Raw genomic sequence first — 26415 nt, 5'->3', positions numbered from 1 at the left:
ACAGTGTCAGTCCTATTGGCCATATTTTCAGATCCACCCTATGTGTGTTGACTTGGAACTTTCCCTGCCCCCTCCTTGCCACATGCCAGACACTCACATCTGCAAATCCTCATCAGAGCCAAGAGGATGAAGATCTGATCCCTCTCTTTCAGATGAAGAAATTTGAGACACAGGCTAATTAGGTGACTTGTCTACAGTCTCACAAATAGTAGAAGGCACAGCTGGGATTTCAAACCCCAGCTTCTTCCCCAAAGCCTGTGTTCTTTCTACCCTGTCTCACTGTACCTGCCTTTTAGAGTATGAGCAGGGTGAGGGAGAGAGAGAATCCCAAGCCCACTTCATGCTGAGCACAGAGCCTGACTCAGGACTCAGACCCACGACTCTGAGATCACGGCCTGAGCCAAAACCGAGAGTCAGATGCTTAACCAACTGAGCCACCCAGGGGCCCCTGTCCCTGCCTTTCCTTTTTTTTTCTTTCTTTCTTTTTAAGATTTTGTTTATTTATTCATGAGAGATACAGAGAGAGAGGCAGAGATACAGGCAGAGGGAGAAGCAGGCTCCATGCAGGGAACCCGATGCGAGACTTGATCCCAGACTCGAGGATCATGCCCTGAGCTGAAGGCAGATTCTCAACTGCTGAGCCACCCAGGCGTCGTCCCTCTGTCCCTGCCTTTCTGATGGGAAGTCACTATTAACTTGATCTTCCCCTGGTCTGGATCACTTCACGTTTACTTTACAGTGAGACTAACCATGGCATACCTCCCTCCCCAGTAACAGCCATAACAACAGTGGCTCCCATTTGTTGAATGTTGGCTGTGAGCCAGGCCCTGGGCTAACCAAGGACTTTTACTCAACATGAATTCCTGAAGTCTTAATAGTGACCATATGACATTCTTACTATTTTCCCCTTTCAGGGCTTGAGACTCATTAAATGCAAAGTCTGTTGATTTTACAGACAAGTAGGTTGAGTGGAACTTGTTCACCCAGGGCCATAGGGGTGTGACCTGACCACACTCTGACTTAGGTTAGAGTTGGGATATGCCAAGCCACCCCCACACACACTGCCTGCCTCTATCAAGACAGCTCCCATGCTGGAGGCTGCCTCAGAAACCCCACTCAAGGTCTTAATTGTGTTTGGGGCAGTTGTTCTATTATCCTTTTCCGCTCAGTCTTTAGCAGCCCTGGCAGGGAGGCATTTCATCTGATTTACAGATGAAGCAACTATAAGGACTGGCCAGAGTGAGTTAATGGCCAAACTAGGACTTGAGCCTGGGCTTTTCTACCCTATCAGGATGGAAATACAGTATTTTTTGTGTCTCTTGGTACCTGCCCCTCAAGGGCTTTTCCCTTGAGTCCCTTTCAGAGCCACTAAAAGTTGTTCAAAAGCAGGTATTCCTCAGGACTCCGAATTCTCTTCAGTGTCTTAAGTTTGGATAGGGAGGATACCTGTATGGTGCCTGGGTCCCGTCTCCAGAAACGAGTTTGGTAATTCCTGAGTGACATTAGGGCTATTCTCTTTTCCAGTAGCATCCAGGTGATTTGGGTGTACAGGCTGAATCTGTGAGCCCTGGGGTGCCACAGGTCTGGGTCTCAGTTCCAGAGAGCACATAGAAGGTACTCAGTAAATGGAAGCTGTTGGCAACTGCTACTCTTGGTCAGGTGTGTTCTAGAGCACCACGTTGTGCCAGCACCAGCCCAGGACACACCTGTGCATCACCTAGAGGAAGGGAACAGAACGTTAGCAGCAAAACTGCACTTGTGAAAAAGCATGGGCTGTTGCCTTGTCCCGCTCTCTGGGTAGAAGTCTGTGGGTAAGCCTGATGGCTTTAGAGAAGGACTAGGGGAATAAAAGAACCACAGTGTTGATGACAACAGTCCACAAAACTGTCAGAAGGGGCTGGTTAATTATGGCAACCATTCTGTAAATATTATGTAGCCATTAAAAGAGAACACTGGCACAGAAAAACGTTAGAGAAACATTAAGTGAAAAAAGCCTTCCAGAGAGTATGTAGCATGATTCCACTTGTATTAAAAAATCACACACATTGGGATGCTTGGATGGCTCAGCAGTTTGGCGTCTGCCTTCAGCTCAGGGCATGATCCCAGGTGCAGGGATCAAGTCCCATATTGGGCTCCCTACAAGGAGCCTGCTTTTCCTTCTGCCTAGGACTCTGCCTCTCTCTCTGTGTCTCAGAATAAATAAAAAATTAAAAAAAAAATCTTAAAATAGAATAAATAAAGTTTATTCTTAAATTTATTTATTCTTAGAATAAATAAAATCTTAAAAATCACAAATCTGTGCTGATTTCAACAGCACATACACTAAAATAAAATTGGAACGATACAAAGAAAATTACCATGGCCCCTGCTTGAGGATGACACGCAGATTCGTGAAGCGTTCCATATTTTAACTATGAGCAATTTCCCATGTGTACCTCTAAGATTTTTCCATCATATCTCAAAGTAAATGCTTTAAGAAAGAAAAAAATTCATACAGATCTTTCTAGAAATACATAAATTCAATTCGGGTCATCTCTGGGAAGGAGGAATGGCAGTAAGCGAATAAAGGGATTCTTACAGTAAATTCTTATTCCTCTGAAGTTTTTACCATGAGCCTGTGTTTCTTTGGAATTGGGGAGAGGGTATGAAGTGGCGTACCAAGAACAGATAGGAGTTAAAAGCCTAACCATTGGGAACCTCCCCATGTCCTGTCAGCAGCTATCAGCAGCTGTCAGCAGCCGCTTTCCCAAGTCCCATTTTCTGAGGACCGGCTCAAGAATATTAAGAGCAGTAAAAAGAGCAGTTTCCTGAGTTTTTCTGCTTAGGAGAACTATCATTCTTTCTCAAATCCTGGCCTACATAATACCTGAGAGAAGAAAAAGCCCAAGTTGTAATGTACCATCTCTTGCCTCTTCTGTTATTTCCCCGTAGACAAATGTTTATGGGTCAGCCCAGAGACGAAAAATGAGACCATTTGAAGGCTTCCAGCGCAAAGCCATTGTAATTTGTCCCACTGATGAGGACCTAAAAGATCGAACAATAAAGCGAACCGACGAGGAAGGAAAGGATGTCCCAGATCACGCGGTCCTAGAAATGAAAGGTAGGAGATGAGCCGTTCCCAGGGGGCCAGCACAGCAGGCTCCTCCAGAGAAAAGCTCCTTCCGCAGTCCCTTCCTCCCCAGCTCCTGGCTTATTCCTTTTTTGATCTTGTCCATTCTTCCCTTACTCCTGTTCTGCCTTTCCCTGTCTGGTGCAGCTGTGAATGGAAGAGCTGCTGGCAATCTTGTAGCACAATTTTCAGACTAGTTGGGGCTGGGGCAGGATGAGGGAGAAGATGTGTGGGAAAAGATAGTGAGAGCCCCACACTCAATACCACCATGGGGTACTAAGCAGGCTTCAGTCTCCTCCTCTGTAGAAATAAGAATGCTGGTTCCACGTGCCTGGCCCACCTCCTGGGGAGGCTGGAAGGAGTGTTTAAATTTGGTGGCACTTAGCCACCTCTTCAGAAGAGAGGAGGGTCTTTGTTAACTCTTGGTCATTGTCAGAAAGATTGAGACTCTTCTCACTTTGTTACTCACTTCTCATCCCCTCTGCCATCTCCCTTCTGGCAGGCCAGTGTCCTGGGGGTGTAGGGGACCAGACCTCAGAAGATAATGACCTCTGTTCCCTCTGGGGCCCTGCCTTCTTCCTAGCCAACTTCACATTGCCAGACGTCGGGGACTTCCTGGATGAGGTGCTGTTCATTGAGCTGCAGCGGGAAGAAGCAGACAAGCTGGTGAGGCAGTACAATGAGGAAGGTCGCAAGGCTGGGCCACCCCCTGAAAAGCGCTTTGACAACCGTGGAGGTGGTGGCTTCCGTGGCCGAGGCGGTGGTGGAGGCTTCCAGCGCTATGACAACAGAGGCCCACCAGGGGGCAACCGAGGAGGCTTCCAGAACCGAGGGGGTGGTAGCGGTGGAGGAGGCAACTACCGAGGAGGTGAGACATCTTAAACAGGGCTCTCTCCGCTTTTGGCTCCCAGAGCAGGGTTGGACTGCTTACTCAGTCAATAGATGAGATTTCTGTAGGACTAGCTATGGGCTGAATTCTGGTGGAGAACCACAGCAAGTCCAATTCTGGGCCCTCAGGGGAACTCTCCTGCTGTCTTGCTTCCCCTGGGCATTGCTCCTGAAGCCCATACCCCTTTGCAGGTCACTCTAGTGTCATTGGTGAATCTTCCCTTCCATTTGACCATGAGTTTATTGCCAGGATTGGGTTCCAGGTCAGGACCTAGTACAAGATCAATGTTAAGACTGTTTTGGGTACTAGGTGTTAAATAGAGAAGTGGACTGAAAAAGGTTAATTTGCCCAGCTAAATCCAGAGATGGGACCAAGTGGTCCAAAGCCCACGCTTTCTGTCACTAAGTTCTGCTGTCTCTGAAGCAAAGTGTATGATGATCTAAGTAGCATGCCCAACTCTGTTTCAGTGTTATGCTAGATGATTCTGGGGACACAGCCATGACCCAGACAGACACATCAGCCTGTAGTGACAGTCCAGAAGGATTCTGGGCCGAGTGGCAAAGATCAGGGTTAGTGTGGGCTTGACTGATACCTGATCCAGCCTGGGAGGGAGCTCAGGAAAGGCTTCCCAAAACCAGTGGCTAAGCTGAGGTCCAGAAACCTGTTGGAGCTGGCAGGGGGAAGGATTCTGGGCCCAGCCACATCTGTTCAATGACTCAGGAGAGACCGGCTGTGTCCTCGGTACTTAGTTTCCCTCTTCCTGACCACCCCTTCTGATTGGTTCAACAGCCATCGAGTTGCTGGGGACACAGTAGAAACCCAAACAGCCCTGGTCCCAAGCTCACAGTCTAGTGGGCAAGACAAGCCTATCTGCAGATAGCGATGACTGAGTTATTAAGGCTGCACGGCGGTGGGGAGGAGCCTGGGGGTCTGAGGGTTCGGAGCGACCGGACCTTTCCCTGGCTTCTCCGATACAGGCTTCAACCGCAGCGGAGGTGGTGGCTACAACCAGAACCGCTGGGGTAATAACAGCCGGGATAACAACAACTCCAACAACCGAGGCAGCTACAACCGGGCTCCCCAGCAACAGCCACCACCCCAGCAGCCGCCACCACCGCAGCCGCCACCCCAGCAGCCGCCGCCACCGCCCAGCTACAGCCCTGCTCGGAACCCACCAGGGGCCAGCAGCTACAACAAGAATAGCAACATCCCTGGCTCAAGCGCCAATACCAGCACCCCCACTGTCAGCAGCTATAGCCCTCCACAGGTGAGAGAACACGTGTGTGTGTGTGTGTGTGTGTGTGCATAGGCCCAAAGGAGGTGGACCTGGGGAATGGCCAACATGTGCTCAGCCAAGATGGCTCTCTGCTTTTCCCTCCAACCCTGCCCTTCTTCCTGGCAGTGCTTTTGACTGTGACAGACCCTAGACTAGATGTTCCTTCCAAACCCAGATAAATTGGGAACCTACCCATTCTCCCAACCCCTTAGGGTTGTGTGCTGTGAGCATTGGTTGCTCCAGCAAGTAAATTTCTCGTGGTGGTGTCGCCTCTGCTAAATCCTGGAGGAAGTACTTGATTGGGTTTCCTTTTCCCTAAGTTGGAGGAAGGAGCCAACCCCCTTATCTCCAGCATATGGAGACAGACCCTAAGTTTGGGACAGACCCTAAGTCTTGCCCTGGGCCCTGAGAGCTTCACTCTGGAGCAGCTTCTGGCTTGGTTCCAGTTCTCCAAAAGCCGGTGCTTGGGCTCTGGAATGCACAGGCCCCTGTTAACCAGAGCAGTCCATAGCTGTTTCGTGAGTGTCTTTCAGATGCCAGGCCTGAGAACAGCTGCCAAGAGACAGATGAATGGCTCCCAGTCCTGGTCTAACCAGAATATTTCCTAGAACAGGATGGGAAGGCACAGATTCAAACCCCAGCCCCACAACATCTTGGTTCTATAACCTTGCACAAACAGTTTAACCTCGGTGGACCTCATTTTTTTCATGAAGGACTAGAGCTGTTAGTAGAACTCATTTTCGAGGTTTGTTGCAAGGGATGGGTGGTATTACAACTTTGTGGGTAAGACTCTGGAACTAGACAGACCAGAGGCTGAGTCCCTGCTCCACCTCTTTTTACTGTGTGACTTGAGCTCAGTAATTTCCTTCCCTGAGCTTCGGCTTCTTTCTCTATAAAGTGAAGCTAGTAGAACCTGCCCCACAGAGTTGATGGGGGGATTAGATGGGTTAATGATACCATCTGCACGTGGGAAGCACTTGGGAAATTGCTACTACTTTTCTCAGCAGACCTTCCCAAACAACTACCACCATTTATAGAGTAGCCAGTGGCTTGTACACTCAGGCTTACTGAATACACAAGGAAATCTGAAGGGGTAGTTCTGTTGTAATTATCATTTTACGGGGCGGGGAAGCAGTGGAATTTCAGAAGATGCTTCTGCCTTGCTCCCCCAGGGTCTTAGAGCTGGGAGTAGAGCCCAAAACACAACCCTACCTCCTACCCTGTCTCAGCACGTCACAGAGCTGACCCATTTCCTCAGCCTTCAAATAACCTCCACCAGGGAAGTTCCTTTGTGGCCCACTGCTTATAAAGGTCCTTTCTCCATCCCAGCTGAGCTATTTCACAGAGCCCTGGTTTTCCCCCCTATTTTCCAGCCGAGTTACAGCCAGCCACCCTACAACCAGGGAGGTTACAGCCAGGGCTACACAGCTCCACCACCTCCACCTCCACCACCACCTGCCTACAACTATGGGAGCTATGGCGGCTACAACCCGGCTCCCTACACCCCACCACCGCCTCCCACTGCACAGACCTACCCTCAGCCCAGCTATAACCAGTATCAGCAGGTAGGTGCCAGACTCGGGAGGGAGTCTGGGACTTGGAGGGCGGGTGCATATAGAGAGACTTTTGGGGGACCCACATGAATGTGTATTCCGTGATTGGAGTCCCTATTTATTCCTGCTGCAAAGATGGACTGGCCTTGAGCTGGCATTCATCTGATGTAGCCATTTCATTTGGTCAACACTTCTGCACTGGCTGCTAATAAATAACTGTATCTGAACCTCTTCTCCCCAGTAAAGCCAGCAAATGGCATAGTAGAGGCCTCCAAATCCTGCTTCAGCACCATGGCCAGTGTCCATTCCCTTGGTTGATGCTAGACCATCATACCTGTTACTGTTTTGAATATGGTATCTACCTACACCTGGAAGGACATTAGGTTGGCAGGCCAGGAGGTCTGGGCTGTAGCCCCTGACTCCCCAGCGATGTGGCATTAGGTCAGTCACATGTCATCCCAAGGGACCTTGATTTCTCTGTCAGGGGACCCGTGTGTTGGCTATCGTCAGCACGCTCATCTCTGCCCTGGGTGAGAGTGGGGTCAAAGCAGCAGCCATATGTGGACCTGGGTAAGGACAACCTGGTGCTCTTGGTTTCTCTCTCCAGTATGCTCAGCAGTGGAACCAGTACTATCAGAACCAGGGCCAATGGCCACCATACTACGGGAACTACGACTACGGGAGCTACTCCGGGAACACACAGGGAGGCACGAGCACACAGTAGCCAGTGTGCTCTGGAGGCCCCTGCCGGCTTCCTCCACCAGCGCCCACCTCGGCCCCCTCGTCTACCCACCCTGGGTCCTGTGGTGCTGGGGGACGGGTCATCCCAGGGCTGCCTCCTTTCAGCCCACTGCCTCCCCTCTGAGGGGCTTCTTCCCCAACACAGGGCTGGGCATTTTTCTCTGGATTCAAACAGGCAACAATGACCTTTTATTTTCTGTTTGTCCCCTTACCTTCTTCCTCCCCCTCTTCCTCTTCCTCCTCTTCCCTTCCTCATTTTTGACTAAAGACACATACCCCCCTTGGTCATACAGTGAGGCTACAGTGGCTGAGGGGGGGCCCTTCTGCCCTCCTCTCCCAGCCCTGCTCCAGCCCCTCAGCTTCCAGACCCTCATGCAGTTGGTTGTACATTCTTCCAGGAGCTGTTTTACTGTCTACTTTTCAGGATTAAAAAAAAAAAAAAAATCAAAAACTTAAAAAAAAAAAAAAAACCCACAAGTTTAAAAAGTAAAATGTGGAGGGAGGAAGCAGTGACAGATATTTTTTGGTAATTATGCTTTTTTTTTTTTTTTTAATTTTTAGAATATCTGTTTTTACTGTGGCTGTTGATATTTCATCAGGATAACCATTTCTTTGCTGAGTTCAGGTGACTGAGGAAGAGCCACACCCTCAAAACAAAACAAAATACACACAAAACAAAACCACAGAATCATCTTTAACCTAACTTTTTATACGATGTCTCAGTTTCCCGTAACCTTGCACACAAGCTTCTGTGTTGAGTTGAATTGTAACTGCTTTTTGTATTTGGAGAGAGTGTGACTATTGAACTTGAAACCTTTTATTCCGGGCGTCTTGGTAGTTTCTGGTGGGATTAAGCGGGTGAGAGGGAAGAAGGGGAGGTTAGGGGGGGCTCCTTCCCTTCAGAACATGAAATTTCTCCCACCGCCTCCTCTCCAGAGGTCTCCCAGGTGCCAGACCTAAAGGTTTTTCCTACAATGATCCTCTGATTATTTTTACTCCCCCCTTGACCCATATGTTTTAACAGGATTTTAACAAACTGCACTTATTAAGAAATGTGTTTGCTTTGTTTTGTTTTCTTTCAATAAACGACATGGCACCTCCTAGCAGGAAGGAAGCAGGGTTGAAACCCTGAAGTGTTACTGCAGTTGGCCTTTAATTGGGGTGGGACCTTTTCAAGGGGACATTATTTACTCATCCATTAAACACCTACTGAGGGATGCCTGTGCCTGGCCCTGTTTTTGGTGCTGGGGATGCCCCCCCTTAAACCTGGGGCTCTCAGTTTAAAATCCACTAGTTCATTTTAAAGTGGTTCCACTTCTGGTCCACTCACAGCCCCAAATCTCTCCTGGAATTTGTGTAAAGAAGGCATGGCAGGTCCCTAGGTAGAGCTGATGGGATGGAGACCAGGGCTAGACTGTTGGGGGTTATCATTGGGTGTGACTGCCCATCTACTTTGGTCCTGGTCGCACTCCTGGATCCAGGCCAGTGGGGATTCCAGGAACTTTTTATCCAGCAACTATGTGTTAGGTACTTGCTCTATGCCTCACTCTTTCGACAGTGCTGGGAATATAGCATGGTTAGGGCAGTCCTGAGCCCTGCTCTCGCATGTCTCCCAGTCCAGAGGTAACACAGACTTGTCATCAGACGGTGACAGCACCAAGTGGTCAGCTGTGAAAGCCTGAGAGTGGGGAGTGTGGTAAGGGGAGATCTTCCTGGAGAAGGGAACAATTTTTTAAATAGCCAGGGTAGAAAGACTGTGATTGCATCGCTATAGCCCAGTATCCTCCTTCCCCAGCAACTGGAGTCATTTTCTTTATCACTTTGGGATATATGGTGTTCCTGGCCCCATGTGAGGGACAGTGCTGGGACACAGGAGTGCCATCTCAGTCCCATCCCTTCCCTTACAGGAAGACCTCAGAGCCTTAGGAAAGCAATGGCTGCAAAAGGAGGAAGGCTGACTAGTTTGGAGGTCAGGGATGAGGCATCTGAATGTGAGGTGGAGCCAAAGTTGGTGGCCAGTTAGACTAAAAGGGACTCTAGAGTGCCTCCATCTGCCTGCTCAGGGAGAGCAGGAGGGGAAGGACCTCAAGTCTATCCAGGAAGTCCCCTTCTTTGCAGGTCCACGTGTTGGGCAACAGCACCCTCTGCTGGCCTCTCTGGGCAATCTCAAGTGGCAGTGCCCACCTATCAGCTGTAACAAATGGGCGTCCAGATTCCTTATCCTGGCAATGCAAATGGGAAGTTTTTCAGCTCCAGTCCACACGGCGTGGATCAGTGCACCAGCCTCCTCACAGATCTCCCTTACCTCCAAACCCTTACCATGATGCTTTCCCTGCCCCAACCCCGCCACCTGAAGGATAAAGGAACACAAGCTACTTAGTGTGGCTTAGGAGGCCCTGTGTGCCTGGTCTCCAGTGACCTTTCTGGCTTCACCTTTTGCTACTCCCCCTTTTGAACTTCAGACTGCTGGTTTGTTCTTGGGGAGTCACAAATCTCAATCCATTGGAAAAATGCACATGTACATGGAATTTTGCAAAAAAATATTCAAGAAGTTCTCATCTTCTGCAGTCCAACCATGGCCCTTAAGTTATAACTTTTTTATTCCTTAGCCACACAGAAAGCCTTGCAGTAGCCAGAAACATCCATGCAAGGTCTTTGCCTTGCCCTTTCTGCTCCCTAAAACCTTCCACTTTAATTCCTATTCATCTTTCAGGTCTCAGCTTGAGTGTCCCTTCTCTCTAGAAGGAAAACTTCGTAACCCTCCAGGCAACCCCAGGAGAGCCTGGGCCAGTCAGGGTACTCACCTGTGATAGGTCTGTCCACTTTGTTGCTAACACACCTGAATGAGTCAGTACCCATCACCCAGAGCAGATCCAGGACCAGGGTTATCACCCTTCACATCTGCAATTCTTCAGGTCCTGGAACACACTGGGAAGTTCTATCTGATCTCACCACCCATATCGTGCTAGTCCGGTACTGGTTTTGATGACAGAAGTAAGAGACAAAGCTTAGTAGATACTCTTTGCGGTGGTGAAGGAAAAACGGATGGAGTCTAAACCAAAGTTAAAATCTTCAAGAGGCTCTGGACTATGGCCATTCAACCATCCATCCCAGAAGTAAGCATGCCAGGCTCTGGAGTCAGCGGTGAGCAGGTTGAACGATGGGTCACATCCTTTCTGATAGTGCAATTCCGCAGCAGGTCGGATGGGGGCGGGGGGGTTGGGGCAGGGAAAATCCACTGACCCGGGCGCCCTTTAGGTTCCCGGCTGCGGCGGGGGGGGGGGGGGGGGGGGGGGGGGCGGGGCCAGGGGGCCACGCATGCGCATTGGAAGGTCCGCCTTCAGCCCGGAACTGTTGTTTGGGACTCCGCCGAGCACCCGGCCCCCGGACTGTGCTCAGCCGGAAGTGGCCGCCCAGGGCTTGGGCCCGGGATTGGCGTGCAGACCCCACCGCGGCGGCTAATTAGTAGAGAATCAGTATGGAGGTTGTGGCGACCGCGGCGGTGGCGGCGAGGGAACCCGATGAAGGTGAGGTCCTGGCCACGCGGAGGTGGCGGGAGGGTGGGCCTGCGGTGTCACTGGGAAATGATTCCCCGTCGGCGCGCAGGAGGACTCTTTATAGGGGGACGCTTGCGGGTTTACCAGTCCCCCTCGCCACTCTGTCCGGATTGATCCCACTCTTGTCGCGGGCTGCCGCCCTCGCCCCGTCCCCTCCCCCGACACTCTCCCCTTCAGAGTTCCAGGCCAGCCCTTTCCATGTGCCAGGCTAACCCGACTCCTCACCAGGTATCAGGTCAACCCACACCTGGCCCCTGCCCCCCGGCTCTCAGTTACCCCCTCCCAGTTACCCCCTCCCTGCGTCGCACTGCCCCTTCCCTTGCTCCAGGCGGGCTTTCCTCTTGTCCCACGCAGACTCTGCCGATGCCACATGTACAGCTCCTCCGCTTCGTTCTCATTCCCCCGAAGGCCGCAGTGCCGTCTGCGTTCTTAGGTCCCTACTCCGTTTCTGTGCTCCCTCCATCTCTCTCCTTTGCATTTTCATCTGTCTCCCCTGATGCCTTCCCATCAGTATCTAAAACGCCTTCCTTCTGCTCATCTTAAAATTTCACGCCTGGGACCCTTGGGTTTCTCAATGGTTGAGCGTCTGCCTTCTGCTCACGTCATGACCCTGGGGTCCTGGGATCGAGTCCCTCATGGGGGCGGGGGTACTCCTCGCAGGGAGCCTGCTTCTCTCTCTGCCTGTGTCTCTACCTCTCTCTGTGTGTCTCTCATGAATGAATAAATAAAGTCTTTTAAAAAATTCCATCCCCCTGTTTCAGATTCATCCCAGGTGGTGGGAGATGTAGTTGAGAGGTTGGCTGAAACATCACTGGCCAAGAATTGGTCATTATTGAAGCTGGATGATGGGTATATGGGTATATTGTATTCTCTACATTTGTGCATGTTGGAAATTTCCCATTAAAAAAAAATTTTTTGCTTAACCTAAAAAAATCTATCGCTCGATTCCATGGGCCTTACGATACCATGTATCTTCTCCAGAGTCCTCCACACCTGCCTCCATTTCTTCACCTCCCACTGACTTGCAGTCCGGACTCTGCATCCACAAACTGCTCTGATCAGGGTCACCAGTGACCCCACCCCCTTCGGTGTAGTTAAAAGGAGTCACTCCAGTCAGGTTTTCTCTTATTAGACCACTTGGAGAATTCAGTGCCATCGACCCCTCCATCCTTCTTGAAAGCTGTCCTTTGGTTGGTTGGTTTCCTTCTTTCTGAGATTTATTTATTTATTTGAGGGGGAGGGCAGAGGGAGAGAATCTTCAAGCAGCCTCCCCACCAAGTGAGGATCCTGAAGCCCAACTCCACGCTCTGTCTCATGACCCATGAGATCACAACCTGAGCCAAAACCAAGAGTTGGACACTCAACCAGCTGAGCCACCCAGGGTCCCCCTTTGGTTTCTGTGACACCACTTTTTGCCTTTCCCTTCTCTCTCAGCTCCTCCCACTCATCCTCTCACAGTTTCCTATGGCTGCTGCACCAGAGGACCACAAACTGGGGTCATCTTAAAACAGAAATGCATTTTCTCACAGTTTTGAAGGCCAGAGGTCTGAAATCGGTACCATGAGGCTGAAATCAAGGTATTAGCAGGACTGTGGAGGGCTCCCTCAGAGGCCCTTCCAGCTTCTGGTGGCTCCTGGCATCCTTGGCATGTGGCCACATCACTCTGATCTCTGCTTCTGTCCATCTCCACATGGCCTTCTCTTCTCTATATATCCAGTCTCCCTTGGACTCTCTTATGGACCCTCCTCATGACATGTAGGGCCCACCTGGACAAGATAATCTCCCTGTCCCAGGATCCTTTAACTTCATCACATCTGTAGAGACGCATTTTTTGGCCATAAACAGTCACACAGGCTCCAGAAATTAAAGCGTGGCTGTCTTTCCAGGGCACATTTTGTAGCCTTCCATGGCCTTCTTTGTAGGCATGGCTTCTCCCCATCCAGTCAGGCTCTTTCCTAGCCTACTCTTCTCCCATCCTCACACACTCCCCTTGCCCTCCCCAAGAGCTCTCATTTCCTTTGGCTTTGGTTCTTGACTTGGTTCTGCTGACTCCATGGCTCTGTCCCCAGCCCTATACTTTTCTCCTGAGAAGTCTCTAAACCCACATACCAGCAGTCTCTTAGATGTCTCCCCTTGGAAGTCCCCTGGGCCCATGTCCCAGACTGGCCTCAGCATCTCTGCCTGCCCCCGCCCCAAATCTGCTCCTCATCCATTACTGTCTCAGGGACATTTTGATTAGTTCCCAGACCAGAGCCCCAGACCTGAACTGGTTGCACCCCTCGCCTCCCAGCCCTTCAGTGCCATGGCTTGTCTACTCAGCTTCATGAGCATCTTTCTAACCACCAACAGCCTCCTGTGCCCTCCTCCATGGCCCCTGCCCTGGTTCAGCTTAGTTTTCTCTGGTCCCAAAGATCCCTCTCTGAAACCCACTGCACTTGTAACCCTCACCCCCTCCCTCTTCCCTGTCCCAGCCAAACTGCCCAAAAGAGTTGCCTGTACTTTCTGTCTTCTCTTATTTCCTGCTTGCTCAGCCTCGCTCCAATTCCTACACATTTTGAGAAGCAGCTCTCAACAAGGTTTGCCTAGCGCCCAGTTTGCCTGTTACTAGTACTTGTTTTGTCTTTGACCTTCCTGTCTTCCCCATCATACTGGCTGTTCCCTGAGGGCAGGAGTTGGGCTGGCTCATTCCCATGGATCTTCAGCATGGCCCAGTTCAGGGCCTCACAAGATTTGGAGTTGCTGAAAAGTGGCTAGATGAACGTGTGAGTGAGTAGGAGAGAGCGAGGGAGTGAGTGAACAATTTAGTGGATGTGTTAGTGAACAAGTGAAAAGGCAGGGAATTGAGTAAGTCAATGAATGAGGTGGTGAAGGACCAACTTAACACACCACACTCCTGTCTCAGGACCTTTGCACTGGCTGTTCCCTTTCTGTGGAACTGTCTTCCCCAAAAAATGTCGTAGCTCAGTCCCTCAATACCTCAGGTTTCTACTGTCACTTTTTGGCAAGGTCTTCTCAGACTGCCCCACTTAAAATTGCAGCCTGGGGTGGCTCAGTCAGTTTAAGCGTTTGACTCTTGGTTTAGTTTCAGGTCGTAGGATCGAGCCCCACGTTGGCTTGTGCTCAGCACAGAGTCTGCTTCAGATTCTTTCTCCCTTTTTCTCCCCCTCCCCACCTCCCTCTTCCCTCTTTCAAATAAATTAAATTGCAGCCTGCCCACCACTGACCCCATTCCCTCCTCTTTCCCTCTTCATTTTTTTTTTAAAAGGAAAGGCTTTATTTAATTTAATTTTTTTAAGATTTTATTTATTTATGGGACCCTGGGTGGCGCAGCGGTTTGGCGCCTGCCTTTGGCCCAGGGCGCGATCCTGGAGACCCGGGATCGAATCCCACGTCGGGCTCCCAGTGCATGGAGCCTGCTTCTCCCTCTGCCTGTGTCTCTGCCTCTCTCTCTCTCTCTCTCTCTCTCTCTCTGTGTGTGTGTGTGTGTGTGTGTGTGTGACTATCATAAATTTAAAAAAAAAAGATTTTATTTATTTATTCATGAGAGATACAGAAAGAGAGGCAGAGACGTAGGTAGAGGGAGAAGCAGGCTCCCCTCAAGGAGCCTGATGCAGGACTGGATCCCGGACCCCAGGATCATACCCCGAGCTAAAGGCAGACATTCAACCCCTGAGCCACCCAGGTGCCCCTCTTCATTTTTCTACATAGTTCTTAGAACCATACAACAGACTGTTTGTTTGCTAACACATCATACGTTTTCAGTAATTCTATTTTTCATTGTCCATGTCCCCTATTAAAATGTCAATTTTGTGCTTACTACGGTATCTTTAGAACCTAGAACAGTGCCCAGGAGATAGTAGGTGCTCAGTAAATGTAAAATGAGTTCTTTCTACCCACTCCACCTCTCCCGCATTCCCATCCCAGGACTAACAAATCTTCCCTCTCTCCATAGACTGTACACAGGCCAGTACTGGGCACTGGGGAGAACTGAGCTGGACACCTGTCCCACCCAGACCCCAGAACAAGGTGGAAGCAGCAGAGAGAGCACCAGGGGCCCCAGATGATGGCTCCCCTGGGGCTGAGAATGCGGCGGTGAGTGCCATGCTGCGTGCTGTGGCTGCCAGCCGCCTGCCTGTGTGTAGCCAGCAGCAGGGCGAGCCTGACCTGACTGAGCGGGAGAAGGTGGCCATCCTGGGCCAGCTATACCACGAGAAGCCACTGGTGTTCCTGGAGCGCTTCCGCACAGGCCTCCGAGAGGAGCATCTGGCCTGCTTTGGCCACTTGCGCGGTGACCATCGTGCAGACTTCTACTGTGCCGAGGTGGCCCGGCAGGGCAGTGCCCGACCCCGTACCCTGCGCACCCGCCTGCGTAACCGACGCTACGCTGCCCTGCGTGAGCTCATCCAAGGTGTGGGGACAGGTGGGCTGGGTGGGTAGGGGTACTGAGGCAGAGGAAGTAAGAAACAGGATGCAAGGACAGAGACATGGGCAGAGGTCCTGGGAGATAAGTTTTGAGACACAGACACAGGGAGGTTGAAACAGAAACATGAAGTGATGAGGCAAGATAGGTAGAGACAGGAACCCAGGGAAGAGAATGGGACAAGCAGTGAGAAGGGCCAGAATTTAGTAGATGACATCAGTGGATCACAGACACAGAACCCAGCACTATGATGGCTGGTTATCCCTCAGGGAAACACGATTCCCTACCTCACACCATACACAAAGGTGCTGAGGAAACCCAGGACAGTATGTCTGTGACTCTGGGGACACAGAGGCCCTCCAAAACAAAGCACACATGTGAAGGCCATGAAGGAAAACACCCATACCTTTTTGACCACAGCAGAATTACAAGCATCTTTCTGAACAAGGACACCAGAACTGAAGTTGAAAGATGAGAACACACAAAGCAGAGAGTGAGTGAAGATTCTGGTTAGGGAAAAGACCCAGGCCCTAGAGCAAGGGAGGTGGAGAAGATAGGACTCCGTGACAGGCAGAGTGAAGAAAGATGGGAGGGAGGAGAATCGAATGAATGGGGTAAGGGGGTGACAGACACAGAACCCAGGAGGGACAGGAGGCAGAACGGCAGAAACAGACTGAGGGAGAGAGGCTGACAGCCAGGGAAATGGAGAGGGAGAAACACTATGATGGGAAACACCAGAAACAGATGGATGAGGGGGACGGTTAGAACAGGGATGGCCACAGACCCCAGTGCTGCAGAGGCCAGGATTCTGGGCAGATTCTTGCCCTGGGCCCTGAAAACGGGGCTGAGACCTGTGGGTAGGAGAGACTGGGCAGATTTAACTGTTTTCTGAGGGTCAGAGCTACCCTACAGGAACAGGCAGCCAGGGGAGACTCAGAGATCCTGGGTTTGAGGGTGGTAGGGAAGCCAAGCCCACCTGAGGGAGGGCTACTGAGAAGAGCACTCTGGGAGAGAGGTGAGATCTGGGGTCTGGAAGACCACCAGGGATGCCCACATCTGGCATGTCCAGCTTGTGCACAGACGGCCACACATAGTCTACATCCTGGCTCCTGTGTGCAGGCCACTTGGCTGTGGCATCCTACACGCCGACTCCCAAACACGCCCAGTCATGCATTCAGGAGGCTGTGTATACCTGTGTGACCATGGACACCAATGGGCAGGGATGTATGAACTCTGCCCAGGCATAGTTGTGCACAGGCCCCAGGCCACCGGTGCTCGGGGGCCAGAATGTACATGGCTGACCACGCACGCATGAGTACATGTGCTGATACAGGGCTGATTGCGCACACATGCTCAGATGCATGTGCGAGTACTCCAGTCACGTGACCTCAATCCCCTGCACATTTCCCTGTGTGTCTGAATGTACACACATACGCTTGCACTTGTGCGCTCATGGCTCCCTACAAGCATGATCACGGACATGTATCTGCTCAGACATGCTCATCCTGCACCCAGGCCCCAGCTTCACGCATAGACCCCTGACCCCATACGCACCCTGTCTCTCTGCAGGCGGCGAGTACTTCAGTGACGAGCAGATGCGGTTCCGGGCCCCACTGCTATACGAGCAGTACATCGGGCAATACCTAACCCAGGAGGAGCTTAGTGCCCGCACCCCAACCCACCAGCCGCCCAAGCCCGGCGCCCTCGGCACACCTGCCTGCCCGCTCTCCGACCTGCTGCTCCAGTCCTACCAGGAGCGGGAGCTGCAGCAGCGGCTGCTCCAGCAGCAGGAGGAGGAGGAGGCCTGCCTGGAGGAGGAGGAAGAGGAGGACGACAGTGATGAGGAAGGTGAGGGACAGTACCAGGGAGCCTCCCAGGCTGGGCCTCTGACCTGCAGGAGCAGACCTCACGTCCCTCTCCTCCCTGCGTGGCCTGAGTGCCCAGACTATTCCTAATCCTTCCAGCATCTCTGTTCCCCACTCCCCAAAGGCACCCAGCAATCGCTCACCTCTAGGCCATTGTTCATGCTGTTCCCTCTGCCGGGAATGCCTTCCCTTTACCACACTCCAGGTAGCAGGTCCTGACCCTGTTCTGCAGCCTCCAGAGCACTGTACTGTCATTGTGTCTGTCATGGACCCCAGGAGGGCCGGGCTGGGGCTGTCTTGGTCACCACTGTATTCCTAGTGCCACCAGCACAGAGGAGGCGGCTCCCAGGGTCTGAGTGTTCAGCGCCTCCCCAAGTGGCCTGCTCACATCACCCCCACTGTGGGTGTCCACCCCTACAGACCAGAGCCCCAGCAAAGACTCAGAAGCCTGGGTGCCTGACTCAGAAGAACGGCTGATCCTGCGGGAAGAGTTCACCAGCCGGATGCACCAGCGCTTCCTGGACGGCAAGGACGGGGACTTTGACTACAGGTGACTGGGGCCCCACTCCCCTTCCCCCAGCCTGGCACCCCACAGCCCTCACTCTGCTCAGATGGCATGAGGGTTTCACATCAACCAGAGATTGGTGGGTGTCCGTGGTTGAGCTTTGTCCATCTCTGAATCTCCGTCCCCTCACCTGATGAAGGGACTAAGCAGGGCTGACGATCAGCTCAAACTGGATAAAACATTGAAATATTTCCATTCAGGTGAGTGGTGGTGGCCTTGTAGGGTTCCACCACCCCAGGCCTCCCCAGGTGTCTCCCAGGCACCCCAGCTTCTTCCTCAGACTTCCCTGTGCTCAGGAAATAACCCCTGGCAGTCAATGCCTGGCATAGGGGGTACTTTGGGGGCTGCCCCCACAGTGCTGCTCGTTGACATCCCCATTGTAACCCCATGGCAAGACACACAGCCACTGCTTTGGAAAGGATTCTTGCCATCAGTGAAAAGGACACAGGAGCAAAGTATCCAAGATAAATGGTTTTGACAACTGAGGCAGTCTCGCCTTGTGGGTGTGCCAGCCAAGGGCCGGCTTCAGACCCAGCCCCAGCAACACACGAACAAGTGGAGCCTCACCGGCTGTGTGGGGAGCGCCATTGCCACGGCCCCCGGGAGCATCGCGAGCCTGATCTAGGGCTACCCCCACCCCACCACCCAGCTCTAGAGGCAAGGCTGGTTGATCCACTGCCAGCTGTGGTAGAGCCTCTGTGCCCGAGTTCCCACACAAAGCGGGACACAGAGTTCCTGGGCCGTGGGGAGCCCTCAGAGAGCCAGGTGCCCATGAGGAAACTGGGTATGACGTAAGGGAGAAGAGTGAGTGGTGAGCAAAGCCCGTCCCCTCAGAAGGGCCACTGCTGGGCAGCAGGGCCAGTGGGTCCCTCATCTGCATTCAGCTGCTGTGTGCTGAGTACCTGCCGTTTCCAGACTCGTGGGCTAAAGCAGTGAACAAAACCAACAAAAGGGTTCCCTGCCCTGAAGAGAGTCCCACTCTAGTGAGGAAGCAAAAGAAGTATTTAGCATCTAGTACTGATGGGCCCGTAAAAAAATGAAGGCAGGGTCCAGGGGCGGGGGGTTGGGAGTAGGGATGAATGGCCAGGGAAGGCTCTCCAAGCAGGTGATGCTTTAGCACAGACTTACATGATGTGAGGGGTAAGCAACATAAATATCTGGGGTGAGAATGTTCCTGGCAGGGAGAACAGCAGGTGCAAGGGCCCCGAGGTAACTCGGAGGAACAGCAAGGTGGCCTAGGTGGCTGGAGCAGTCCACGAGGGGCGAGGTAGGTGGTCTCATCAGAGGTTGCAGGACCAGATTAGACAGCTTTCTGCACCCATGCAAGTGTGGTGGAAGTCATGGAAGGGTTTGGTGTCGAGCCAAGGGTCCTCGACAATTCAGGATCACTGGTCACCTTAGGGTAGACATTTCTCAGCACTGTTGGCCTATTGGGCCAGATGATTCTTCATGTGGAGCATCATCCTGTGCACAGTAGGGTGCTGAGTGGCTTCCCTGGTGTCGAGTCCCCACATGCCAGTAGGAGCCCCCTAGCTGTGACAACCAAAGTGTCTCCAGTTATCCCCAAACGTCCCCAGAGGGGAGAATCTTCCTGGTTGAGAACCACTCGGGAGTGTGAGTCCTCCTGTAACCACATCTTCCAGCTTTTTGAGAGAAACCAGAAGTTTTTTGTTTAAGATTTTACGCATTTATTCATGAGAGACACAGAGAGAGAAAGAGACAGAGACACAGGCAGAGGGAGAAGCAGGCTCCACGCAGGGAGCCCGATGTGGGACTCGATCCGGGGACTCCAGGATCACACCCTGGGCCGAAGGCAGACGCTTAACCCCCAAGCCACCCAGGCGTCCCAGAAACCAGAAGTTTTTATGTAAAATCTCTGCTTTGGAAAATGTTGCCTTTTGTTTGAAGCTCTGAGAGACTCTGTGCCACCCCTCCGGGGGTCAGCTCTCATTTACAGCTGCCAGCATATGGCCTTTGACCTTGGGGGCCCACAGAGCCAGCCCCTGACAGCCCCCTCCCTCTGCAGCACCGTGGACGACAACCCCGACTTTGACAACCTGGACATCGTGGCACGGGATGAGGAGGAGAGGTACTTCGATGAGGAGGAGCCTGAGGACGCACCCAGCCCAGAGCTGGACGGGGACTGATGGCCTGGCCACCTGCCCCACCCACGACTCCCTCTAGGGCACAGCCTCGCTGGCTCTGGTGCCATCCCAGCTGACTCCCTGCCCCTCTGTGTGTGGGGTTCCCTGCTTCCCCCCCTTCCCCCCCCCCTGCCCTCCAACGCCCACTCCGCCTGTGTCTCACTGTCTCTCTGGCTCACTCGCTTTTTCTTCCTGCTTTTCTCTTGCTTTCTGCATCCCTTCCTCCCTCTGCACCTGTCTTTCCTCTCTGCCTTTCTCTCTGTCCCCTTCCCTGTGCCTCTCTCCCCACGACAGGGCCCAGGCCGAACATCCTCCCCTTGAGCGAGGCCAGTGGGCCCCTCGAAGCTGTAGGCCTCGTGAGGCCAGGTGGATGGAAGTGCCCAGTGCAGGGTCCGGGTCTGCCCCCAGCCTCTCCCCTGAGCCTCTGTTTCTCCACCTCTGCACTGCGGCTCTTGCCTCCTTGCCTCTGTTCCATCCTGTCTCCTTCAGCCTCGCTCTGGGGCTCTGGCTCTTCCTGCCTGTACGCTCCCATCTCTCGTGCTCCACGCCGCCTCTGGCCCTCTGTCTGCCTCTCAGCCTTTCTGTCTCTGGTTTCCATGTGGTCCCCCCAGAGCCCTGACTGCGGAGGAAGGTGGCTACCAGCAGTCACCTCTCCGCCAGGACCCCGGCTTGGGAGGAGGATGCAGGGGCATCACTGGAGCCACGAGCCTGCCAGCTTGGGTGTGGCGGGAGAGGGCAGGGGGCTCTCCCCTGTCAGCCCCACACCCCCGTCTGCTGGCCACAATGTTCCCTTCCTTCATTTCCTCCGCCTCCTTCTCCCTCTCCTGTTTACACTCCCTGAATACGCACAGGCTGTTATCATGGGTCCTGAGTCATCCCACACACAGCCTGCCCCAGCATCCCTGCCCCCAGCTGGCCACAGGGCCCGCCCCACAGAGCCCCCTGCCGCCCCGGGCTAATGGGAGCCAGATGGCCTCCCGGTGACTCAGCCACTGGCCTGTGGGAACCCAGGCGTCCCGCCTTCCCATGCCCTGACACCCGGCTCCTGCTACCCCAGCAGACACACATGTGGAGACAGGGTCAGCTTCTTGTGTGGGGGTGGGCGGCACAGGCCACAGGTCAGAGAGGCGGGGCCTGGGGACCCTTTGCTCCTAGAAGCCAGAATGGTGGCACCTCACCATAGCCAAGCCCACAGGACCCTCAAGACCACTTCAGGCAGGCAGCCCAGTGTAAGGGGAAGACCCCGAGGCCTCCTGGGGCCACAGCTCTTGACCCTTGGGCGTCAGCTCTGCCCTCTGGGTCAAGCAGGACTAGAGCCAGACACAGAAAGTGAGAGCTGGCCTAGAGGCCGAGGGACATTCACATGGAGAGACTTAAGTATGGAAGCATCCAGTGACTGAACAGCCCTGTCCTTTGCCGGGCCCGGCGCCACACTGAGTCCTCCAAGCAGCCCTGTGAACCGGGGACTCCCCTCCATTTCATAGGTGAGTCAGGGAGCCCAGAAGGGAGATGTCACTTGGTGAAGGCCGCCCGGCCAGTGGAGATGGAACACTGGGTCTAGGACCTCACAGGTGCTGGAGACCATTGTCGTAGGCTGCGTCAGGAAGACCAAGGAGGAGCTGGCTGTCAGGACACCAGCCGCTAAGCTTCGCCCCCTCCCCACACGCTTGGCACCACCCCACAAGGGCTCGGAACCGCCTGGATGGCGTGTAAGTCGGCACCTGGACCCGAACCATCACGGCGCCCCTGCGCCCCACGTACCGCCGCGTCGCTGCCCCGGCTCCCAGAGAAGCGCAGCGTCGGCCGCCGGCCCGGCTTGCCCCTGGGGTATGTGTGTGCCCGCAGCCCCGGAGAGTTTGCTAACACCGGAGCAGCCCTCCGTGATGCGTGCGGGTTTCGTCCGTCTGTCATTCGGTCATTGATGCTGTTTGTGATATGCTTTGCCGGACGTAGATTCGTTACATAATAAAGTGATGAGAGACAACAGCAGCTGAGTCAGAATTAGGGTTAGTCAGATGGCGGAGACGGGAGCGTTGGCCGCTGAGACAGAGGTGGGGCCAGTGGAGAGGGCCTGTGGGAGACACACCCCCGACACAGCCCGCTGCGACCTGGAGGTGCCCTGGGGGGCGCCTGGCCCTCCGCCCCCAGCCCTGGGTCGGGGTGGACGGAGAGGCTGAGTCAGGGAGGGAGAGCCCCTCCGTGGGCATCCGGCCCCCACCCCGTCTCCTGTGTGTCCTGGCTGGCCCTGCCGGCCGCCACCCGCACCCCTGTCTGACCCCCCTGCATCTCCTGCCTTCTCATCCTGTCCCTCCCACCGCTGCCCCCCTCCCCTCCCTCCTCAGCCCCTTGGGGCTCCCCGGCAGCTCTGATCTCGCATCATTTCCCACCTCCCCTCTAGCCCTCTACTCCCCGCACCCCTCCCCGTCAGTCCTGCCCAAGAAGTCTGCCACTCTTCTGGCTTCCCTCCCGTTCAGCCCTCCATACGGGTCTCTGCACCTCGCAGACCAAGCCTGTGCCTTCTTACCAGAGGCTCCACCCCCTTTTCTCCCTCTCCCTGGGGTCCCCAGCCTGCCCCCTCACCCCTGGCGGCTAGTCCCTCTTCTCGGTCTCCCAGACCCTGGGAAGCCCAGTGAGGATGTTCAGGTCAGAGGGTCACTGGTGGCCCCTGGGAGCCCGATGAGGGGTCGCCGCCACACCCCCATCCAGAAAGGGGGCGGGAAGGGGCAGTGAGGCTGTGGCCTGTCTGGCCAGAAGGAAGTGTCTGCGCTGTGGCCTGGTCACCCCCGCCCCCAGGACCTGCTGGGCTGCCGCCGCCCCCAGGCTGGGGCCGAGTAAACACAGCCGCCGGCAGCTGGGATATTTATACCAAGGTCCGGGCGCGGGTCCAGTGCCCACCACAGCCCCTGCCCTGCCCGCCTGCCACAGCCAGCCCCGAGCCAGCGTGGCACCAGCCGGCAAGGGGACACACCGCAGACGCAGCCTCCACTCAGCACAGAGGCCACTGGGCGTGTCGCTCGGGATGCCAACGGCTTCCCTGGGGACACACCATGCCCCCCCCCCCGCCCCTTGCTCCTGCCCTGGAAACACCAGCACAAAACGCAGACCTGCAGGACACAGTGCCACCCCCCTGAAAACTCAAAACACCTCGAAGATCACATGATGCAAAATAGAGACCCACACAACAGCTCACACACCGAAGTCACCAGCCCACGTGTGGGGAGACAAAACGCAAACACCATCTGCTCCTAGAGCTGAGGATACCAGTCCCTGAATGGACAGACGGACACACGCACACACACACACACACACACACACACACGAGGAATATGACAGCAAGCATGCTGGAGACACACCCCACAGACGCAACGTGCTCCGAATACCAGTGATGCACACACTGATCCCAAACATCACCCAGAAACAAGCCGCCCACAGCACGCAGACGCTGCGAACTGCCGCACACAAGCACTGGAAAGCCAGCTCCCATAGCAAACTCCTGGAAACACCTTTCTCGCAGACGTGTAAACATGCACAGAAAACATCCGCATTTCAAGTCAAACTTCCCGCAGAATGCACGAATTTGCGCCCCGAGAACAACAGCAAAGGTGCTGAGAAAAAGCTCAGACACACAGCCCGCCCCAGGAGACGACCCACTCCTGCACACAGACTTGCTGAGACACACAGTGTCATGTCACAGAGCCCAGAGAGAACACCAGCTTCTAGACCGAAACACAAAACTCGGACCCACGGAGGGGACACGTGCTGGGGACACACTCTGACAGTACCTGCCCACACTCAGCACAGCTGGAGGGCATCTCAGGGTGGTTAGAAACCCCCATGCTAGACACAAAACTCAGAGCACAAAGCTTGCGCGTGCACGCGTGCGCACACACACACACACACACACACACACACACACAGGGGTCCTGAACGTGTTCAAATATATATTAGAAACACAAGATACCAATCAGGTTTGGAGGAAGGGGCTTTAAAAAAAAAAAAAAGGAAGGGGCTTTCTCTCACCCCCCTTCCCCACCCTTGCTCCCCCCACTCCCTCCAGATGACCTAGCTCCCAGGCCTCTAGGGGAGGGGGCAGGAAGGCCTGAGCTGGCCTCCCCGCCCGCTTCCTGCCCCCGTGGGGGCCGGACGGGAAGCTGGGGCTCCGGCCGGAACCCAGGCTCCCCCCACGACTTCCCTCCAGGGCTGCCCGCAGAAGTGGGGGAGGGGAGCGGGGCGCCCTGAACCCCGGGTCCTGCCCCGCGCTTGGCTAGGGGCCAGGACTCCCTCGTCCCAACGGCCCCCAGCGCCCCTGCGGCCGGAGGTGCCGGGTAGCAGGGCAGGGGCCGCCCGCAGGCAGTCCAGGAAGGTGCTGAGCCCGCAAGTTTCCCTTCCTAGGCGGCCTCCCCGCCAACTCAGCCGGGCCGGCAGGTGGGCGGGGTGTGTCACGAGGGCGTGGCGAGGGCTCAGGCGACCGCGGGGCGTGCCACCCCCGGTGTGCGGCCAGGACTTGTCCTCGGGCCCAGGCACGGGCTGGGCGTGCAAGGGCCGCGACCCTGGGGGTGTGTCTGGGTGTGTAGGACTGCTCCGTCTGGGACCCGGGGTGTGACAGTGTGTCTGGGTATGACGGGCCAGCTGCTGTCTGCCGGGCCTCGTGGGACTCCCCCGGCCTGAGTGTGTGGGGCCAAGAGATGTCAGACTGAGTGGGCATGACGGGCCTGCAGTCTGTGTGACCCTGACGTGTGTCTCTATGTGTGGTGTGTGTCTGGGTGGGACTGGGCTGTGTCAGGTTGTGTGCGCGTGCACTGTGCCTGTTTGTGAGCCTGACCCCATGGAGGATGTTTGTGTAACTGCTGGTGGGTCCCGGCAGGAGTCTCTGTTCCATTTCCTGACGGGGCTCCGATGCTGGGAGGTGCATGTCTGTGCGTGGCACTGCCTCTAAATCTGTATCCGGTGCGCACTGGTCGTGACTGTGACCCTGCCGAATGCATTTGTGCGGCTGTGTTCTGCTGTGTGCCGGGGGGGCTCCAGACTGGGCTGTGCACATGTAGTGGGTGGCATTCATGGGCTGCGTCCACCAGGTGTCAGGAGTTTTTGTGTATCCCCTGTGGCTCAGAGAGGTGAAGGTGTCTGGGGAGACTGTGGGACACTGTCCATATAACAACCTGTCGAGAGTGTGAACGCGTGTGTAGCTGTGCCGCATTTTCACAGGGCTCCAGTGGCTACGGTCTGTGTCACCACGTGCTTGCAAGTGTCTCCACACAGGAGGCTGGTGAAAATGGTAGCATGTCCTTACACAGTGACCCCCACCCAGGGTGATCCCTGGGCCAGGAGCAGAACAGGACCGGGCCCTGGGGAAGGGCAGGAGACAGTGGGAGGAACCAAAACCTGGGACACAGAGGGGAAGCTGCAGAGGCAGAGAAAGAGGAAGGAGGAAAGAATTCATGGGCAAGCCCCTGACAGATGGGAAGAGACAGGGCAGCAGATGGAGGGCCACCCTGGCTCAGGGCACTGGCATTTCCCACTTGGACAAATGGTCGCCCTGCAGCTCCCCTTACCCTCATTCAGTCGAGGGACCCTCTGAACCCCGAAGTCAAATCACACTCCTCTTCTGTTCCAAACCTGATGTGGCACCCATCTCCCTTGAAGTACAAGTTCTCACAGGCCCCCAGAGGCCTGATGTGAACCGGGAAGCAGTCCCAGTGCAGGGGTTTCGGGCCTAGATCCTCAACTCAAGCTGTTTCGGTTTGAATCCTACCTCTGCCACGTGCCAGCTGTGTGACCTTAAAACGTAGCAAACCTCTCTGTGCCTCAGTATTCCCATCTGTAAAGTGGGCAGCAAAGGGTCTCTGTAGCAAGAGCTGGCAATTTTTTTCTGTAAAGGGCTAGATAATAACTATTTGTGACTGCATACAGTTTCTACTCAGCCCTAAGTGATGTACAAAGGAATGGGCATGGCTGTGCTCCAATAAAACTTTATTTACAGACATAGGCAGCAGGCCAGAATTGGCCTGCAGGTAGTAATTTGCCAACCCCTGCTGTGCTGGGCTGTAGGGAGAATAGGGGAGCTCCTACACCCATACCTGGCAGGGGGACTATTATCACTCTCTGCTCCTTGAGCATTTATCAACTGACTCAGCTCCCAACACCCTTCCCCTTGTCCCTCCCCTCCAACCACATTGGCCTTTCCTCCTAGTGTTGCTCACTCCAACTTCATCCTCATGGCCGAGCTCTGCCTCTGCTCTTCCTACCAAGAACACACTCCCTGAGGGCTCCCTCCAGACTACCTTTTTTTTTACTTC

General features: G+C 54.3%; 3 protein-coding genes and 1 non-coding gene across 7 annotated transcripts in view; 3 read left to right on the top strand and 1 right to left on the bottom strand.

Annotated features, from left to right (window-relative positions):
- Positions 1–8671, top strand: part of HNRNPUL1 (heterogeneous nuclear ribonucleoprotein U like 1) — a 36557-nt gene extending 27886 nt beyond the window's left edge. For all 3 annotated transcript variants that reach the window (XM_041745425.1, XM_041745423.1, XM_041745424.1), the window contains exons 11-15: positions 2932–3100; positions 3693–3977; positions 4976–5265; positions 6648–6839; positions 7435–8671. In XM_041745425.1, the coding sequence (XP_041601359.1) occupies positions 2932–3100; positions 3693–3977; positions 4976–5265; positions 6648–6839; positions 7435–7551 (1053 nt within the window). In that variant the 3' untranslated portion in view covers positions 7552–8671. The remainder of the gene's footprint in view (positions 1–2931; positions 3101–3692; positions 3978–4975; positions 5266–6647; positions 6840–7434) is intronic.
- On the top strand, positions 2303–2410 carry LOC121485933. Its single transcript, XR_005986434.1, has one exon. It is a non-coding gene; the product is annotated as a U6 spliceosomal RNA (small nuclear RNA).
- A 2169-nt stretch (positions 8672–10840) lies between the features above and the next one.
- CCDC97 (coiled-coil domain containing 97) lies at positions 10841–22105 on the top strand. 2 transcript variants are annotated; one of them, XM_041745430.1, is made up of 6 exons: positions 10841–11095; positions 15078–15533; positions 17115–17393; positions 17831–17960; positions 20002–20064; positions 21604–22105. In XM_041745430.1, the coding sequence occupies exons 1-6, from the start codon at positions 11047–11049 to the stop codon at positions 21605–21607; spliced, it is 981 nt and encodes a 326-aa protein (XP_041601364.1). In that variant the 5' UTR covers positions 10841–11046; the 3' UTR covers positions 21608–22105. The 2 variants fall into 2 exon arrangements, with proteins under 2 accessions (XP_041601364.1, XP_041601363.1); XM_041745429.1 differs by having other exon boundaries at positions 10849–11095; positions 20002–22105.
- On the bottom strand, positions 22096–25939 carry LOC121485275. Its single transcript, XM_041745428.1, has 2 exons — positions 22700–25939; positions 22096–22190 (listed from the first exon to the last, which is right to left on the bottom strand). The coding sequence occupies exon 1, from the start codon at positions 25557–25559 to the stop codon at positions 24384–24386; it is 1176 nt and encodes a 391-aa protein (XP_041601362.1). The 5' UTR covers positions 25560–25939; the 3' UTR covers positions 22096–22190; positions 22700–24383.
- Positions 25940–26415: the final 476 nt, after the last annotated feature.

Source organism: Vulpes lagopus, chromosome 2, assembly GCF_018345385.1.
Source record: "Vulpes lagopus strain Blue_001 chromosome 2, ASM1834538v1, whole genome shotgun sequence".
NCBI classification, from domain to species: domain Eukaryota; kingdom Metazoa; phylum Chordata; class Mammalia; order Carnivora; family Canidae; genus Vulpes; species Vulpes lagopus.
Note: the sequence above shows the minus strand (reverse complement) of the source record. Positions and strands in the feature narration are given on the sequence as shown.